This window comes from Capricornis sumatraensis, chromosome 9 (assembly GCF_032405125.1).
Source record: "Capricornis sumatraensis isolate serow.1 chromosome 9, serow.2, whole genome shotgun sequence".
In the NCBI taxonomy this organism is placed as follows: domain Eukaryota; kingdom Metazoa; phylum Chordata; class Mammalia; order Artiodactyla; family Bovidae; genus Capricornis; species Capricornis sumatraensis.
The window spans coordinates 27,175,003-27,194,166 of NC_091077.1; the positions used below are offsets into that span (position 1 = coordinate 27,175,003).

Sequence of the window (19,164 nt, forward strand, 5' to 3'; positions counted from 1 at the left end):
TAACTTCACAGCAACCCATAGCAATTGCTTCAGCAGTTAATTAAGAATATGGGGCTTACGTTAAAAAGAATTCATTTGAATCAGTTCTGATGAGATGGATGAAACTGGAGCCGATTATACAGAGTGAAGTAAGCCAGAAAGAAAAACACCAATACAGTATACTAACACATATATATGGAATTTAGAAAGATGGCAATGACGACCCTGTATGCAAGACAGGAAAAAAGACACGGCTGTGTATAACGGACTTTTGGACTCAGAGGGAGAGGGAGAGGGCGGGATGATTTGGGAGAATGGCATTCTATCATGTATACTATCATGTAAGAATTGAATCGCCAGTCTATGTCTGACACAGGATACAGCATGCTTGGGGCTGGTGCATGGGGATCACCCACAGAGATGTTATGGGGAGGGAGGTGGGAGGGGGTTTCATGTTTGGGAACACATGTAAGAATTAAAGATTTTAAAATTTAAAAAAAAAAAAAAATAAAAAAAATAATAATAAAAAATAAAATAAAATAAAAAATACAAACTTGAAAAAAAAAAAAAAAGAATATGGGGCTTAGAGCCATTTTCAATGTTTTTTAAATACAACTTTGACAAAGATACTAGGAAATATAGTGGACTAAGCAATTATTACTCACAAATAATCACTGCATATTTTCCTCTTTATATATTGCACATAGCTGATATGTCCCATTTCTGTTTTGCCATTATTTAGATACCATTATTTATATGCCATTATTTTGAGTGTAAATCAAACTTGCCTTAACCCAAACCAATCCAACCCATTTTATCTCCTAGGTTTTGAGTTGAATCACAGAGCATTTTAGGTAAAAAAATAAACTCATTCTAATAAAGGTTATGAGTGAGGATGAGCACCTAAATTACTAAGCCAGAGACACAGAGGGCTATTACTGTTAATCCTACTAGCCAGCAAATAGAATGTTCGGCTGAACAGGAAGAATGACTGTAATGTACACTGGTATGGTGACAGTATTAAGGGAATACATTTCTAGCAAGAGTTTGTACAGACATTCCTAGATCTGGATAATCAGAAAGGTTTAATAAATGTTAAATGTAATAATGTTAATAAACAAAACTTTAAACCTTAAAAACTGAAGCACTGGTTTCTATACCATTAGGATGTAATACAATCCAGAAATCTGTAGTTTACAAATGTTCAGAAAATGAAAACAAGCTAGGAAGCAGGGTAGGGGAGAAATGAGCCATCCACTAAAGATGAAGTAGCCTGAGACATTCTTCAAAAACTGTTTTAACTTTCACTAGAAAAATCAGTAGTATTTACAAGGATACATGACATTTAGATTTCTGACTGTTATCTTACTAATATACCAGACCTTTAAAATCACCTCACACAAAGTAATCCCAGGAACGGTGGTAATCATTTTACAATACATAAAAATACTGAACCACTATGCTGTACACTTGAAACTAATTTCATACTGTAAGTCAATTATATTTTAATTAGAAAAAAGTTCTTCAAATAAATAAAAGGTTAAAAAAAACTTTAGGGACAATATTTAAATACTTACCTATTTAAAATGCTTCTTTCCCTGGTTATGGCAATTTTATGAAAGAAAATTTGAGATTAAAAAATAAAATCACTCGAATCTCATTGACTTCCAGAATTCCAATTTTATTTCTGCATTCTTTATGAATAAAATGTAACCAATAACCATTTTCCTCTTCCTTCCCTGCTTAGATCCAACTTCAATGATTCTGTGTTTCAAAAATTACTGAAAGACTTCAAGTACATTATTGCAAAGAATAGATAATAACTGCTTCCTACATATTTTTGCTTACTCTGTAAACTGTGGTCAACTCTTGGGACACCTTAAGTAAACTACCTTTATTTTCTTAAATAAAAATGAATAATTTTAAACATCATGCAGAAGAAACATTTTTAATACCTAACTTCCTTAACATAAGGTAAAACTGTCTTAGGCAGGCCCACTGGGAATTTCTTAAATGTCATTGTAATTATGCACATATGGATTACATTCAGTATTTAAATATATGACCAAAGTAACTAATAAGTCAAAAACAAAGTTAAAGTTATGAACCGATACTTCTTTGAAAAGCTTCTGATGTTTATTTACTTCGGAACACACACATAAGTGGGAAGAGCCACTAGTATAAACCTATTTTTAGTTTCTATCATTAAAAGCCTAAGAGTTCTTAAAACACAGAAAAACTAAATTTGAATGCATTTGTAATAGCTTAACAATTTATGTCTTAATAGGATCTTCTAATGGAATGTTTTGAAACCAATCATAGTTCATTGCAAAGATAAATCAGAAAAACTTTTGAACGGCATGTTATAATGACCTGGACAAAATTGATTATTAACTAGTAATAATTAGCACATGCAACAGATTAAGAAATTAAATCTTCCACTATATACTTTTAAATACTTTGTCAGACATGAGAAAGTTGTAAATGTTCTTATCACATTCATCTCCCACATATTCAATTTTATTTAAAACAAGGTAACAGTTCTCTCCAGATTTTTGTGTTTATCAGTGCAAAGTAAAATAATCTCAGTAGAAATGGTTTATTACAATGTTATCTTAGAAAGGTTTATTCCTCAAAATGTACTAAAACATGTCCAAATCGTGAGAATGATCAACCTCAATGGCTTCCTCTGCATCCAACTTCGTTTCTCCATGTCCTTCCTGTGATTCATCAAGTGAGGCCAGGGCCTCATTAGTGTCACTTGCAAAAGTCTCTCGTGATGTATCATCATCTTCTTGAAAATTTAGGTTTTTAATGGCTTGTTTCATCTTTTTCCCCATCACTTGCATTCTTCTCTTTCTAGCAGCTTTTTTATTTTCATATTCCTTTTGATTTTCAAGGTAGAAAATGTCCTACAATAAAGGAAGAACTTTAATAAACAAGAACAAATACTATGTATTAAAACTACCATATCCTTAAACCCTATTATGTTGCCTTCACAACAGTGTGAAAATTCACCATTTTTTCAAGTGTCTACTTACCTTTAAGTGGAGCATAGTAGCAGTATTTTCATTTTATATGAAAACCCATCCAAACATCTTGATAAAAACAATTCTAACTAGTACAACGCTTGGCAATACTAAATTAAATTATGAAGTCCCCCCTTTCCCTCCAAATACAGCAAACCTTATTAAAGAGGAAATGTCATTCCCATGGGTTATATACTTAAATAAAACAAACCAGGGAATGGCCTAGAGAAATGTCTTTTTATCATATTGTTAACGTGTTACAACAAATGCAGAAAATAGATAATCTGAGAGAAATTTTTCTTCTCCCATCCACAAGTTAAGAACCTAGTGCATACTACTTTAAGAAGGCGATCGTTATAGCTGGACTTTAAAAAAATATAGCAAATTAACCTCTAACTATTCTTACTCTTTTTATCTCCACAAACTTTGTATTCTCTAGAAGAAAAATAATAAGGCCACTTACTAAAATAAAATCAAATGAGAAAAAGTTGAAAACAAGCCCACTCAGTTCAGTTCTGGCTTCCAAACTCTACAGACTGTGATTGTTAACAACAGTGACTAAAGAGTGACAATAAGAGGGACTGAAAGAAAAATTATAACACCATTGTTTGAATGAAATATGAAATTACCTGCAATAAAATTATATCTACCTTCTGATTTTTCTTTCTAGTAACAAAGGTAGTCAAATCCATGTACAACAGAAAATTTGGAAAAAAACAGAAAAAAAAATCTTAAAAAAAGCCAAAACATTTCTAACCCCTCACAACAGACCAAAGCACTGGTAACATTTTGGTGTTTTAACTACCAATCTATTATCCCATGACTCTTTTACTTTAAAAATCTGTACTCTGCCTTTCAGATATTATTTTATTTTCTAATTTTCTTAGAATTGCTTCACAAAAATAGAGGATACACAATAGTTGTTTTAAGAATGTCCTTATACGTAAACATTCCCCTATTATTGGATACTATTAAAAATGTTTCCACTGTTTATTATAACGCAATGTTTCTGACAGTTTACGATAAAAATCTACACACATTAAATTCCCTTCTCCACAACAAGTTAGAAGAACTGAATTTCAAAGACCAGTGATTCAGTGGAAACAACATGGGTCTGAAGGCAGAGTCCTGTGTGATCTCAGACCTGTCCTTTTCTTGCTTTCATCTGCAGAGCAGGGTGACACCCAATGACAGGCTGTCAAGAGTAAGTCCTGTAAATATTGGCATTAGTGCCAGCCTCACAGTAAATAAATGTTCTTCTCTTCTGCTTCTGGAAATTGTTTGTCCTGATTTAGTTATCAAGAAAAAGCTTTTTTAGATATCACTTTATTTAACTCTTTTATAGTAATATTAAACAGGCAGGGCACATATTACAGTCCTCACTTTATAGATGAAAAAATCAAGGCTGGGGGAGACAGTAAGCAATCTTCTCACAGTCTACAATTGCTCAATGGCAAAATTAAGATTAAAACCTAGACTTTGAATCTTAGAGAATCCTTTTCATCACATCATAGTGTATCTTTCAAAAGAGTGACATTTTGCCATCAAACAAAACCTGAGAAGAATGTTCCTTCTAAATACACATTTCTGGCCAGGGGTAATATTAGGGGAGGAGGGAGAACATTAAGGTATTAATATAAGCTCTGTTCTATCACTCAGAAGTTGTGTTCCCAAGGAAATCCACTTCGTTACAAATTCACGTTATCAAAATAACTGTCCAATGAGGGAAAAAAGCACTTAAGGAATACAGATTCCAAATGTGCAACAACAGGAACATTTCTTGTAGGAATTTCAATAACATATTTTTTTTAAAATGACCAAAAGTGAATAGTGAGGGGAAAAACAAAAACTGAGCAAATGCAAAATATGCTCACATGGAGCATCAGCTCAAGAGAAAAGGCTTTTAATTTTGTGTCACCATCAGCCTTACATTAAAACAGTTAAAGCACATTCCTATGACCTTTATCACCCACTGGTATAATAGAGAGAACACAACATTTCTCAAATCGTGCAGCTGTGTTGAACGAGTACCACCTCCTTCCTATGTAAGAAGCCAGTTTTTTATTTTGATCAGATGTGCTGAACACCAAGTCATGTTCCTTAATTAACAAATTAAAAGATACCAAATTCTGAGCTATGAAAAACCCACACTGTTTAAGTTTTTCCAAATGACATTCTAGTAATACAGAAATGATTAAGAATACTAAAGTGCCCAGCTTCCTGTTCATCAGAAATAAAGGAGAGAGAGAAACAAAACAAATGCACCAGCAGACGTTCACCAGAATGTGGTACCCTCTGTAAGAGCAACCTTGGACCCATCAAAAGGTCTACAGCCTAGAGGAAAATGCAGGATTAAAAAGACCAAAAGAGATATAACAAAAAGGATGTGGAGATCTATTAGATAGGGTCCTGGTTTGGGAAGGAAAAAAGCTAGAAAATACATTCTTGGGACAATTCGTTAAACCAGAATAAGGTCTACAAAGATAATGGGATGATGCTATGAAATCATCATTTTTATTTCTCTTAGGTGTGGTTATGGAGGATATCGTCCTTACTATTGTGAGATTCTAGTTAAAATAATTAGGGCTGAATGTCGTGATGTTTGTGTCTTATTTCTCAATGGTACAGAAGGAAAAAAAAAGTCAAAATATTAACTACCCCTAAAACTAGGTAAAGGATACATTGGTATACATGCTGTTAGTTTTTCATCTATTCTGCACATTTGAAATTTTTCATTAATAAAAAGTTATAGAGGGAATTCCCTGGTGATCCAGTGGTTAGGACTCCATGCTTCCAGGGCAGAGGGCCTAGGTGTGATCCCTGGTCAAGGAACTAAGATCTCGAAAGCCAAGTTATGTGTGTGTTAGTTGCTTAGTCGTGTCTGACTCTTTGTGACTGCATGGACTATAGCCTGCCAGGCTCCTCTGTCCATGGGATTCTCCAGGCAAGAATACTGTCATTCCCTTCTCCAGGGGTTGGATCGAACCCAAGTTTCCCGCATTGCAGGGCAGATTCTTTACTGTCTAAGCCATCAGGGAAGCCTTAAGATTCTGAAAGCCAAGTTATATGAGAGTAGAAAAAAATAATTACATGCTAAGACACCAGGAAAAATTTCCATAAAAGGAAATCATGACTTTGTCTCTGAAAGGGGAGAAAAACAGGAGGCAGAGCTTGATAAGAGGTTCAAGTTTTACTTGAAAAGAGCAACTAAAAAAAATCAGTTAACGTAAGGCAGAGCAGGTAATAGAGATCAACAGAAAATGAAGCTAGAGGCTGAGTGGCAGTCAAATTATGATTGATCTTAAAAGTCAAGGGCATTATCATTTTTACCTTGATTTGTTCCTCACTGATACTAGGTGTGTTTTTCAGGAGATTCAGGAAAACTCCACCTGGTGTTCTTCTTCGACTACCATTCTACAAAAAGGAACAGAAAAATTATCCTGTGTAGACTCTTACCATGAATGGTCAGAGCAACTTTCAGAGACATTCTTAAGGCGCAATTATTAAGATTTACTATGCCATTCCGTTAAACTGCAGTGTCCTTCTCACCTCTCCAGACTTCCCATTTGCTCTATTTCTTTTCTCATAGCAGGTATCACTTTCTAGCATACTTGGAAGATACTACGTTTATTCTTTAGACCGCTTCCTTCCCACCCCCTATTATAACATAACCTTCCTGAGTCTAAACAGTGCCTTAAACTACTACACTCATGATCATCATAGTTTGTTGTTAACTTCTTTTTTTTTTTAAATTAACTTCTATAATCTATGTTCACAGGATGTTTCGTCACCCAGTGCTATCACTTTTAATTGGTTACTTTTCTCTCCATTTCCACAGCGTAATATTGATGGAGTCTCTTGTGATGTTATTACTCAAATTCATGAGAAACAAATAAGAAGGACACCATTCGACCTTCATCCTCACCCTGTGGTGAAAGCTCAATTGAAAGAGATCTGCAAGACCACTCATTCTGCGGCATAAATTGCTACTGCTTGTGATCTGGCCCCAGCAAGAGAATTGCTCTATCAGTCATTCTGGAACAATAAAGTGCTTTTTAACCATTATTTTTTTTCCCCCTTCATCAACCCCAGAAGCCTCTTTAGACATTTTGTTTCCTATTCACCCCTACCACCCAGGAAATTTTAATACTCATACTTTATCTGTGCTTTACACATAACAAGATTTTTTTTTGCCCCCCAAAAACCAGTTTCCAAGAATGTACGAATTAAATGAACCAAAAATAACACTTCTCTTCACCACTAACTGAGTTTTGGGCACTATGATTAGCATTATACATGCATTATCTTATTTAATCCTTACATTAGAAGATTAACCCCATTTTATAGCTGAGACTGAGGTCTCCAAAGTCAAATAATTTAGCCAAATGTCACATCTAGTATGTTGCACATCCAAAATTCAAAACAAGAAACCCCAAACTCCAAAACCCATACTCACTAAATTTGAGCTTCCAGGTCCTTTGCCCTGACTTTTTTCTTAATTCAGCCCCTCCCTTAATGAAGCCTGTTAGAGATTTGTTGTGGACTACACACTAACAAGCTACAATTTAGATATATTTTTAATAAGAAAAGTACTAATTGTAAAAAGTGACCATACTGAATGTTTAAATTCAATTTTCATTATTAATGAAGGTTTTTAAAAGTCTGAAACACACTGGTCATAATCCATAAATAACAGAACCAACAATCAGAGACAAGGGCATTTTATCAGCCTTACCATTATGAAAAGACCACCGTTTTGTTCGACTTCAGCAGTTTCCATCAGAAGTTCAATTGCCTTTTTGTTCCCAATTATTCTCACTACTCGGGCTATTAGATCTTTCTTTGGTTCCTGCAACCTGATAAGGAACAAATGAAGTAATATCAACCTCTTTACTTGTTGCATAAAGTTGAGGAAATCTACCTTTGTCTCCAATTTAGTTCTCAGATAGAATTAACATCCCATTCTAGTAACATTTGCTTTCCGAAATCTTCAATATTTAACCTTGGAATCACTGACATGGAAACATTCTTATCTTGGGTCGCCCAAACAACAGTAATGTCAAGATTCTGTCTCAAGTTACATACTGGCCTCTTCACTTTGCCTTATGGGGCTACAGCAAATTTCAAAAGAAATGTGCACACACAGCATGACGAATGCAAGTTCAAAAGCAAACATTTATCATGATTTCTAAAATTTAGCTCTCCTAACTCGAGATGTCTTGGAGCTTTAAAATGGATTGGACTTTTCCCTCATGGGCTCCCTGTCTTAGAACAGACGATATGGCTAATATTTACCAAAAGCTTATTATGAGATAAGCACAATCCTAAGAACTATATATGCACTATATTTCAGTTAATTCTCTCAACAATCTTACAAAGCAGATATAATTATTTTTACCACTGACAGGTAAAAATACAGGAAGCCTAAGTAAGTAGCACACCTAACATGAGAGACCATACTCTGTAAAGAAGGAGGAGGATTAATGTTAACAGAAGTCTTACCAGTTCCCTACCAAGCTCTGGCTTCTTTTGTTTTTTCCCTATTGTGGAAAGAGCACTAGACTAGGAATAAAGGGACCAGACTTCAGTTCCAGGTCTGACACATTAGTGACTTTGGGCAAACCACACAACTACTAGGCCTCAATCTCCTATTTGTTAAGTGAAGGTATTGGTTTACAAAATCTCTAGGTTTCTTCCCAGCACTCAAATTCCAAACCACCTCAGTACTTAAAAAATCCAGTACTACTATTGACAGGCTTGCCTGGAAAGTAAATACTTGTTTTCCTACTAGTTATATTACCTTTGAACTAAACATGTTTTCAAACTTGTGAAACTGTTCACTAGTGATTTAGAGCTAATAAAATGTAAACAAAATTTCAACTTTAAAAATTTCATGTTAAAAACACATGAAATGTAAATTCACCATACATCAAACACCTCTACTCCTATCCAAAATAAATGAAAATATGTGTCCCAAGATGTGTACATGGAAGTTCGTAACAGAATTATTCATAATTGCCAAAAAGTGTAATAGCCAATACAAATGTGTGTGTGTGTGTAAATATATAAGCTGTTGATGACTGCTGCAACATGGATGAATTTCAAAAACACTGCACTATGTGAAAATAGCCAGGCACAAAAGACTACATATTGTGATTCTATTAACATGAAATTTCCAAAAAATGCAAATTGACAGCAATAGAATGATTAGTTACCTGGGAATGGGAATAGGAACTAACTTTAAATCGGCATATGGCATGAGGGATCTTACTGGGTGATGGAAATGTTTTAAAAGTGCTTTATGGTTGTACAATCGATAAATTTACCAAAAAAAAGTCAAACTTAAAGAGGACAATTTTTATTACATGTATAATAAGCCTCAATAAAGTTGTAAAAACAAAAAAAACACTCCAAGAAACCCACATGAATTTAAAACGATCTTTTTATCTGAGGAGTTCTATAGCCCTCAATAGAAAGAGCTGCTCACAAATTCACAAAAATCTACAAAATTATTCTATCAGGTCTGCCCAAATTTAAGAACAGCCAACCATATTCATATTCATATAACCACATAAGCCCAGTTCTTGCCTTGGATTTAAAAATCTCAGAAAGGAACACCACCATCAATGTATTTGGGATCTATGGTATATCTTATAAATGGAAGACAACTGGTCAAGTGTTCACTTGTAGAAATATTTAAATGCTCACCTGAAAGAAATTTCATCAGCCACCCTCTCCTGAGAATCGTCCTCTGTGATCTCATACCGGCCTTTATAGTTCATTTCTAGTCTGTCTCCTACTCTCTCTTTGACAGGTCGTTTCCTTTTGGGATGACCTTGCCCATTTTCCTCCTCCTTTGGTCCCATATTTTTGCCACCATGCATATATTCTTCTAGCTCTTTGTCTAATTCTTTTGTATGTTCTTGAGATTCTCTTTTAAGTTTCTTAGCAAGTAAATAATTGTAGGTCTCAGACTGTCGGCTTCTGTCAATAGTGCCCTCCATTCCCAAGATACCAAGTTCAGTGGCCACTGCATCTTGGTTCTGTTCTTGCAGCACAGCACTCCATATGTTGTTCACCTTCTTCCTTCCAGCTATAGGTGGTTTCTGGCTGCTCTGGTCAAACTGAAAAAGCTCTGGTTTGGGAGGGGTGTTAAAACATTTCTGTCGCTTGCGTTTCCAGACAGAGCTATCATCATCTGAATCTGAAAAGCTCTCTTCACTTGAATCCACACTTTTAACAGTCCGATAATGGGATGCCGGGGCACACACTGTTGCAGTACTCTGGAAAGGCCGCAGTGCACAGTCCCCACCTAGCGCTTTCTGCAAGTGAAGGAAAATCACAATCAACTCCACAAAAGACATTACCCCCACACACCCTGTGCTATTAAAAAAAAATTATTTAGGGATTCAGCTGAACCATTTTAAAGCAGCAGTGATCTTTGAAGATCTCTGAAACCAATTCGGTGCCTGAATTTCTAAAGGTTTACATGGAACTTCCTTTTTTTTTTGGCCACTTGCAGGATCCCTGAGAGTGTTAGCCTGTGTCACTCGGGGATCCTGCAAGCGGCCAAAAAAAAAAAAAAAGAGAGAGAGAGAGAGAAATCCATGTAAGGGACTGAATTGGTTTCAGAGATCTTCCAAAGATTACTCCCTAACCAGGAATTGAATCTGGGCCCCCAAGGTCGATGTGGCCAATACTAACCACTAGACCACCAGGGTACTCCCTGGAATTTCCATTTTTAAAGCCACAAATTCTTATTTCTATATAGCTAATGCAGCACTTAGTGCTAAAACAGCTTTCCAAAAAATTATCAAAGCTCTTAATTCTCATTTTCAGAAGATTTTCAATCTTTTCAGTTGTCAGAATGTTTGAAAATCACATGTTGAACAATTGTTACAGGCAGTTAGAACTTGTTTTCCTCTTTTCCAAAGGTGCCTGTCATGTATGTGGATATATCAACTGCCTTTATAAGGTTTTGGGACTATGTTCCTTTTAGACTAGAGAGTGAAGTCCTATGTGTAAGCATCCCTGACAAATTACTTGTAAAACCGCAGAGTCCATGGCATTAAGTTTACTAAGTCAAGAGTCAATCTAAGGAAAACTGAAAAAGATTGAAGAACAAAATATCTTGGTACCGATTTCCCCAAGATGCTTCTATGCAAAAGGAATCACCTTTGCTTTTTCAACTAAACATCAAAGTATTTGTTGAGCTCCTAATCCGTGCTAGAAATGGGGGAGGGGTATTTTAAAGCTAGCAGTCTCCGTATCTGGAAACAATAACGGCACTAGCACTTGTCAGCCACCACTTAGGCTCCACCGAATCCTTACAGCCACCCTATCACTGTGGTACTATTATTCCCACTCTAAAGATGGGGCACAGGCTGAATACCTTGTCACCGAACACACAGTGGCGGCTCTGGAATTCCAACGCGGGCAGCCTGGCACTAAAGCCTTCTCAAAACAGCTTGCTACTTAGTAGGGCGGCCAAGACAAACGCCTGTTTAGAAACCTGGAAAGCTAACAAAACCCAGCGGCACATTAGGGCACGACGAAGCTAGGTTCCATGGGAATATGGAAGAACAGGCCCCTGAGCAAGAGATGAACTTCATTCTCGATCCTCACTCCCTTTCTCCTCGGGGCGCAAATGAGCGCCACAGGCTGGTGGTGGGCCGACGTCCCCACGTTCGACATGTTCGGGAGAATCTGCCCTTCGGGGAGAACCCAGCGACGCCCAGTGGGGAATTCCGTAGGTTTAGAAAACAAGGAGAGGAGCACGGGAGGCGGGAAAGACGACCGCACGCCCGCCTCTGGGAAGCCGCACGCCTCGCGCACCCCGCCTCGCAGCTAAATGCCAGGCCAGGTTCGTAGGGCCCGCCGTCTCCCCGCCGCCTGCCGGGCTCCGCGCGCCCGACAGGAGGACGCCTGGGCCCCGCGCTCCCGGCCCCGAGCCACCCGCCTGCCCTCCGCACTCACCGGCACCGGCAGCGGCCTGTCGCTGGGTGCCACCGTCATGTCGGAATCCGAGTCGGAAACCTGCCCATCGTCCATGTCGCCGGCCTCCTGCGCCATCTTCCCCCGGCGCGGCGCGGCGCGGCGGGCCGGGAGGGCACTTCCGGCGGGGCGGCGGGCGGTGGGTGCTCGGGCGCCCCCGCGAGGGGGCCTCTCTCGCCCGGGCCGCCTGAGTCGAGACTCGCTGATGTTGCGTCATCATTGCAAACTGCTCACTTGTGCTGCCTCAACACCCTGGCGCCTTCGCTTCTGACCTGCTCTCTTCCAGCCTAAAGAGGTGCACGCATGGCAGCCGTGAGGGATTCCTCCCTCGGTCTCACAGTCCTCGCCTGGATGCTCCAGGCCGGCCTTTCTGCTTCCAGTCTTGCTCCTGTGTGATCCACTGCGAGTAGCTTCCTGGGGAGCCTTCCAGACGGAACGTGAAGTCGCCGCCCGGCTCAGACCTCACCACAGCCGACAGAGCTGGAGGTGTGTGCCTCAGGCGGGGGTCCCCTCTCCTGCTCTCCAGCCACGCTGGCGCCTCTCACGTTCCTCAGGCACCCTTGGTCCTTTCCCGGCCCAAGGGCGCTGCAGTTACTGTTCCCTCGGCCTGCAGACCCTCCAGTACCCCACACCCCATTCTTCCGGAGATTATGCTCTCACATGATTCAGAATTCTGATTAAATGTGCCCTTCCCACAAAGGTCTTCTTCAAGCACTCTCACTAAAACAGGGTCCTTTCTTTACAGTCACTCTCGCACCCTTTTTATTCCTTCATGGCTTCAATAGTCATATGCCTACGTGTTTAATTTTTTTGTCTGAATTCCCCACCAAAATGTCTATTTTATTCACTTTTTTCTACCGGTGCCCAGTCCAGTGATTTCTTGTATGTAAACATGGTGAAGAAATATTAATTGAATTTTTTTCGGCAAAAGTGAAGTGAAGTCGCTCACTCGTGTCCGACTCTTTGCAACCCCATGGATTTTAGCCTACCAGGATCCTCCATCCATGGGATTTTCCAGGCAAGAATACTGGAGTGGGTTGCCATTTCGGCATAAAGGGGATCTTATTGTTTGTACCTTTTTACTATCCTGTAATCTCCTTTCAAAAAGAAACAATATAGCTGTTTATCCAGGACGCTTTTCTAGACCAAAATATAAAGATCTAGCTCCTTTTTAATGACTTCCCAGTTTTTCCACTGCATGGAGGTAGCATCATTTATTTAGCTTCTGATGGTGTACATTTAAAGTGTAGCCAGTTTTGCAATGAACGTGTCTTTTTACAAACTTGTTTTATTATTTCCTTGGTATAGACTGTATGGGAAAAAATGAATTTATATTTTTGAAATATGAATTTAGTGCCTATAAAGGAACTTAGAAGTCACTTGGGCCCATTTTATTTTGGTAACTGAAGGGAGATTACATAGCTAAGCTATTGCAGACATCTGTCCTGACTCCTGGAGAAGGAAATGGCAACCCACTCCAGTGTTCTTGCCTGGAGAATCCCAGGGACAGGGGAGCCTGGTGGGCTGCCTTCTCTGGGGTCGCACAGAGTCGGACACGACTGAAGTGACTTAGCAGCAGTAGTAGTAGTCCTGACTCCAGGTCTCCTAATAGACAGGTCTATTAGGCTGTCTAAGGTCTCCTCTTAGACAACTGATACTTTACTTCTTTTGCATAGAATTACAGTTCCCTTGAATGGGTTCTTGTGTGTAGTGTGAGGTAGGAGTACATTTTCATGCTGTTATTAACATACTGTGTGGTATGGGATGCAGCTAAATATCATATAATGCATAGGACAGCCCCTCACACTAAAGATTTTCTCCAATGTTTTCCACTGATGTTTTAGAGTTTTAGTTTTTACTTGTAAGTCTATGATTCATATTAACTTAATTCTTATATATAGCATAAAGTAGAAGTCAAGTTTCTTTCTTTTTTTTTGCACCTGAATATCCAAATAATATAGCATCTTGTTGAAAAAACTATTCTTTCTCTTTTGATTTCTTTGACACCTTCATTGAAAATTGACTATACATGTGAAAGTTTATTTTTGAGTACCCTATTTCTGATCCATTGATGTTTATGTCTGTCTTTATACCAGTGTGACATTTTCTTGATTATTGTAGCTTTATAACAATTGTAAAATTGTTAAAATAATTGTTAAAATCAGGTAATGTAAATTTGTTCTTTTTTTTTTTCTTCCTTAAAACTGTTTTGACTATTCTAGCTCATTTGCCTTTCCATTTAAACTTTAAAATATGGTTGGCAATTCTAGTATTTCGATTGGGATTGCATTGAATCTATAGGTTAATTTGGACATTTGAGAGACTGTAGTAGCCTGATACCATTGAATGCTGGAATCAAATATTATTAATCAATAACTCTTCTGCTGACACTGGGCTCATTAAACCACTGGATAGGTAGAATGTATCCTGGGAGAGAACGCAGTATTTAGAGCACACGAATGGTTGGTCCTTTCTGAAAATAATTTTCCCCATTAAATAATAAGCCAGCATGTTAGTTGCAACAGCATATTTTGATATTTTGGTGAGCTTGATTAATCTGAGTATGCCCAGAGCAATAGTAAGTGCCACTTACTCATGCTCCGAAAAATCAGATGCTGAAATTATATTCTGGTTGGTGGTGATTTCTCCAATTTACCACTGCCTTGGGGCAAGCATGCATGTTCATATCACTCTGCCTTCTGGCCAACTATCTTTGAAGAATAAAGACAGCTATTATTCACAGAGGATTTCCCAAGCACAGGTCATTTGTACTTACACTGTGACTCTAGAGTCTTTGCTTTAACCACTCTCTGAAGCCTTTGATAAGTCATTTGAAAAGTAGAATTTGCCATCTATTAACTCCTCCAGTTTTAATACAAAATTAGTTCAAGGTATCCTGACATTTGAATTTCTATAGGGCTTTGCAGTTTTTATATATACTTTCATGTACAATCCATTTAATTCTTTTTCAAGTGTGAAATGTGCCTTCACAGGATTCATTTATTCTATATTTTCCCGCTTTGCCCCATCAAAATTCATTGTTGGTGATTTTTCCTGACCTCCTATTGACAGGCTAAATAAGTTTTGAAAAAAGAAGGTGAAAGAGAGATGTAATCCCTGTTTTCCATATAGGCAGTTGCTAGTGTCTATCGTCCCAAAACTTGTTTAGAGGGAGACCACCATGAACCTCTCTTTTCGACTTAGTGAAGAGATGGAAGTTAACATTCCTTGAGAGCGTCATGTGTGGCTTCTAAAATTTAGTGCATCTGTAAATGTCTTCTCATTTTTTGAATCAAATGGAGGGGAAAAGAATGGAAGGATGTGATGTTGGGATACATGTACAAAGAATCTTACTGGCAGCCAGAAAGCGAGGAGAATTAAATTCTCTATTAAAATGTCTGAGAATTGAAACGAAGGAAATTAGTGCATCAGTCCTAGGAGTGGATGGACAGAAGTAGTTGGGTTGTTGATACAGATTACCAATGCTGAACGGGGTATCCTTGCTCATTACTGTTGAGGTGTGTTTATAGGTTCTTTTTTCCCCCAATGATGTAAATGAATGTGAGCCTGGTAGGATGCTGGGAATTGTGGAGTCATGCAAGGATGAGTCAGAGGCGGTCCTTGCCTTAATAGGGGAAAAGTACAACATTTTCAAGTGGAAACACCATTCAGATATCCAGCACTTACCACAGTTTCTGGTAGATGCTTGATACGTGCCTATTTCAACATGATTTGTTGAAACCATTTATGTTCTAAGGGTCGAACAGATAAAGCTTGAATGCAGAGATGGAAGGAAAGGTTTTACAGGTGGAGGGAACAGTAGGGCAAAGGCACCATGAGAGGAAAACACAGGCTTTGTAAAGAAACATGTGACTCTCAACTGTCTGCTTGCCATGTGGAAGGCCACAAGGCAAGTACGGAGAAGTAATATTTTGGGAAAGTAGGTTTGGAATCACCTTATTTATGCAAGGATTTGAGACTATGTGTATATTTAAAACTTCTGCCCAAATCATGCTGATTGAGATGTTGCCATTTCCCTTAAATAGGATAGGCCTAGTTATTGTGTTATCAGGGGTGGCAGATGGGATGGTGGGGATGGCAAGAATATTGCAGGAAGAGAGAAGAAATGGAGAAAAAAGGAAATTGATCAAAACTGTCTTTGTTCTTCAAAAGCAAGAATATACCCACACAGAATATTTGGAGGGAGCTACCACAATTTTGGGAAATAGATGGGGAAACAGTGGAAACAGTGTCAGACTTTATTTTTTTGGGCTCCAAAATCACTGCAGATGGTGACTTCAGCCATGAACTTAAAAGACGCTTACTCCTTGGAAGAAAAGTTATGACCAACTTAGATAGCATATTCAAAAGCAGAGACATTACTTTGCTGACTAAGGGCCGTCTAGTCAAGGCTATGGTTTTTCCTGTGGTCATGTATGGATGTGAGAGTTGGACTGTGAAGAAGGCTGAGCGCCGAAGAATTGATGCTTTTGAACTGTGGTGTTGGAGAAGACTCTTGAGAGTCCCTTGGACTGCAAGGATATCCAACCAGTCCATTCTGAAGGAGATCAACCCTGGGATTTCTTTAGAAGGAATGATGCTAAAGCTGAAGCTCCAGTACTTTGGCCACCTCATGCGAAGAGTTGACTCATTGGAAAAGACTCTGATGCTGGGAGGGATTGGGGGCAGGAGGAGAAGGGGCCGACAGAGGATGAGATGGGTGGATGGCATCACGGACTCGATGGACGTGAGTCTGAGTGAACTCCGGGAGTTGGTGATGGACTGGGAGGCCTGGCGTGCTGCGATTCATGGGGTCGCAAAGAGTCGGACACGACTGAGTGACTGAACTGAACTGAACCACAATTTACCATTTTTCATTAAACTAATTTGTAAAGTAACAAAGGGGCGGAAACAATCCTCTCCTTTCCACCAGAACTGGTTAAAAATACCGACTCTCAGACCTCAGTCCAGACCTACAGAATCACAATGTGCATTTAACACTATAGCTAGGTGAGATCACATGCACATTACAGCCTGAGAGGCCTTCTCTCACTGTATTTTAGAGCCAATCTTTTGCTGGAAAAAGTTCCTAGCTGGTGCCGCTGTTCCCGCCGTCTTTCTCTAGATGGCAGTAGCCTGCTCACTTCCTCCGGGTTTCACCGTCATTGTTTTCCAGGCCCGGGTTGACCTCCAGGCCGCACCTCCCGGCTCCCGCGCAAGATCCAGCTAAGCAGGGCGACGGCGGGGGGCGTGCTCGAGGGCGGGGCCGGGCCTACCCAATGGGCTCCTCCGGGTGGGGGGCGGGGGCGGGGCCCCGCTTCAGTTGTTCCTCGGGCCGCAGGCGCTCTTCGCATCCCTGACTCAGTATGTGGCGCGTTCCCGGTCTGCTCTGCGTGCGCTTTGCAAGGAAGAGCAAGTTCTCCGGACCTTGGACCAGGCCTGCCGCCTTCATGTCCACTCTGCTCATCAATCAGCCTCAGTATGCTTGGCTGAAGGAGCTGGGGCTCCGCGAGGAAAACGACGGCGTGTATAATGGAAGCTGGGGAGGCCGGGGAGAGGTATGCACGACTTGGGCAAATCTCTGTGCCCTCTCTTCGCTCTGGGAGGCCGGACAGGCGCTGCCCAGCCCTAATCCCCGCGGACGCTGTCGGCTTATACTGGGTGGGAAGTTTTGAAGTCCATAGTAAACGTTTTTTCAAGTAGAACCATTAAAAGTACCGCTAGATATTAGGTCCTTCGTGTTACCGAGAATCGAGTTCATTTTGCAGCAGAAAGGGGTTGAACTTCCCAAGCGTACTTAAAACCGCACGGCACAGTTCTGCACTCTGTAGTGCGAAATGCCACACACTTGGCGGTGGAAATCATCTGACTTTTCTACTTGACTGTGGCTCCTCACATGTGACGTGCGCCACAGGTAATGTTCTACAGTATTATATTATCTTTTGAAATCCTCTGGAATACAAGCTCGAAGTTGCTGAAATTCTGTTCTTCAGTCATTGGGCTCAGAGCTTCCTTGAGGGCCAGATTTTCAGCATTTCTCTATTTCCAGACCCTAACATTAGCTTGACTCTCAGTTAATGTTCAATAAAATGTTTTATAGACTAGGATGGAAAGATAAGGTTGTTACTACTTGGATTTTTTTTGAGGGCTGCATACGAAAGAAAACTTATAAGAAAACGTTATATAACATCCCAACAGTTTATTGAATGAACCTGCTTTGTTGGAGGAAAAGCATCTTTTAGTTATCTGTGGCTGTAGGAAGTGCAGGTGGTTTTAATTGTTCCCAATCCCCCATTGGTGGTTTTATCCTGTTTTTTTTTCTGTGGTATCCAGTTATTAGGTTCATGGATGAAATACCCTTTCCTGAAAGCCTTTTTAAAGCTATAACTGGGTGTTGGTTTTTTTTTTTTTCCCCCTAATTTATCCCTCCAGTTCATGTCGACACACGCCTTTCCCATGGTTGTCTAGCCTTGGCCTTTTCACCTCTGACAGAGGGTGGGCAGAGTTATGGAGCGAGGGAATAAGCTAAACGTAACTGTGAGTGTGTTTGCTCAGTCGTGTCCGACTCTTTTGCGGCCCTAGGGACTGTAGCTCGCCAGGGTCCACTGTCCGTGAGATTCTCCACGTGAGAATACTGGAGCCGATTGCCTTTCCCTTCTCCAGGGGATCTTCCTGACCCAGGTCTCCTGCATTGCAGGCAGATTCTTTACCATTTGAGCTCTAGGGAAGTCCCTAAAACTTGTAATTTTGGTCTGTTAATGGAAGAAGAGGCAAAATAACATTACTTTTAGGCTTTTGTGTAGATGCCTAACATTTAGATGGCGAGGGTGGGTTTTGGCGAAAAAGTTGTTCTGAGTGTTCAGGTCAAAAGTGAAAACTCTAGTCTCCTGTTTGTAACAAGTTAATGGAGAAGGAAATGGCAACCCACTGCAGTATTCTTACCTGGAGAATCCCATGGACAGAGCATCCTGGCGGGCTACAGTCCGTGGGGTCACAAGAGTCGGACACGACTTAGCCACTAAACCACCACCACCACCACCAATGTAAAGGTTCTGAGTTTGGTTGTTGTATCTTAGCTCCCGCCCTTGCCCCACCTTCCTTTTTACCTTCCTTCGTTTGGTCTGCCCCCCGTTTTCTATTTATGTAGATTATCTTTTTGTTT

General features: G+C 39.8%; 2 protein-coding genes across 3 annotated transcripts in view; one reads left to right on the forward strand and one right to left on the reverse strand.

Moving 5' to 3' along the window:
• Nucleotides 1-1,662: 1,662 nt before the first annotated feature.
• PHAX (phosphorylated adaptor for RNA export) lies at nt 1,663-12,080 on the reverse strand. The gene is made up of 5 exons (XM_068980493.1): nt 11,985-12,080; nt 9,717-10,330; nt 7,744-7,864; nt 6,339-6,422; nt 1,663-2,891 (listed from the first exon to the last, which is right to left on the reverse strand). The coding sequence occupies exons 1-5, from the start codon at nt 12,078-12,080 to the stop codon at nt 2,622-2,624; spliced, it is 1,185 nt and encodes a 394-aa protein (XP_068836594.1). The 3' UTR covers nt 1,663-2,621.
• Nucleotides 12,081-17,368: 5,288 nt separating this feature from the next.
• The window catches only part of ALDH7A1 (aldehyde dehydrogenase 7 family member A1), a 39,248-nt gene continuing 37,452 nt past the window's right edge, over nt 17,369-19,164 (forward strand). For both annotated transcript variants that reach the window (XM_068979474.1, XM_068979472.1), the window contains exon 1: nt 17,369-17,560. In XM_068979474.1, the coding sequence (XP_068835575.1) occupies nt 17,369-17,560 (192 nt within the window). The remainder of the gene's footprint in view (nt 17,561-19,164) is intronic.

Coding starts and splice junctions, on each gene's coding strand:
- PHAX (XM_068980493.1), bottom strand. CDS start 12,080: ATGGCGCAGGAGGCCGGCGACATGGACGATGGGCAGGTTTCCGACTCG. Junction 7,865..9,716: donor GCTGATGAAATTTCTTTCAG/GTGAGCATTTAA, acceptor GTTCCTTATCAG/GTTGCAGGAACCAAAGAAAG. Junction 2,892..6,338: donor TCAGTGAGGAACAAATCAAG/GTAAAAATGATA, acceptor CCTTTATTGTAG/GACATTTTCTACCTTGAAAA.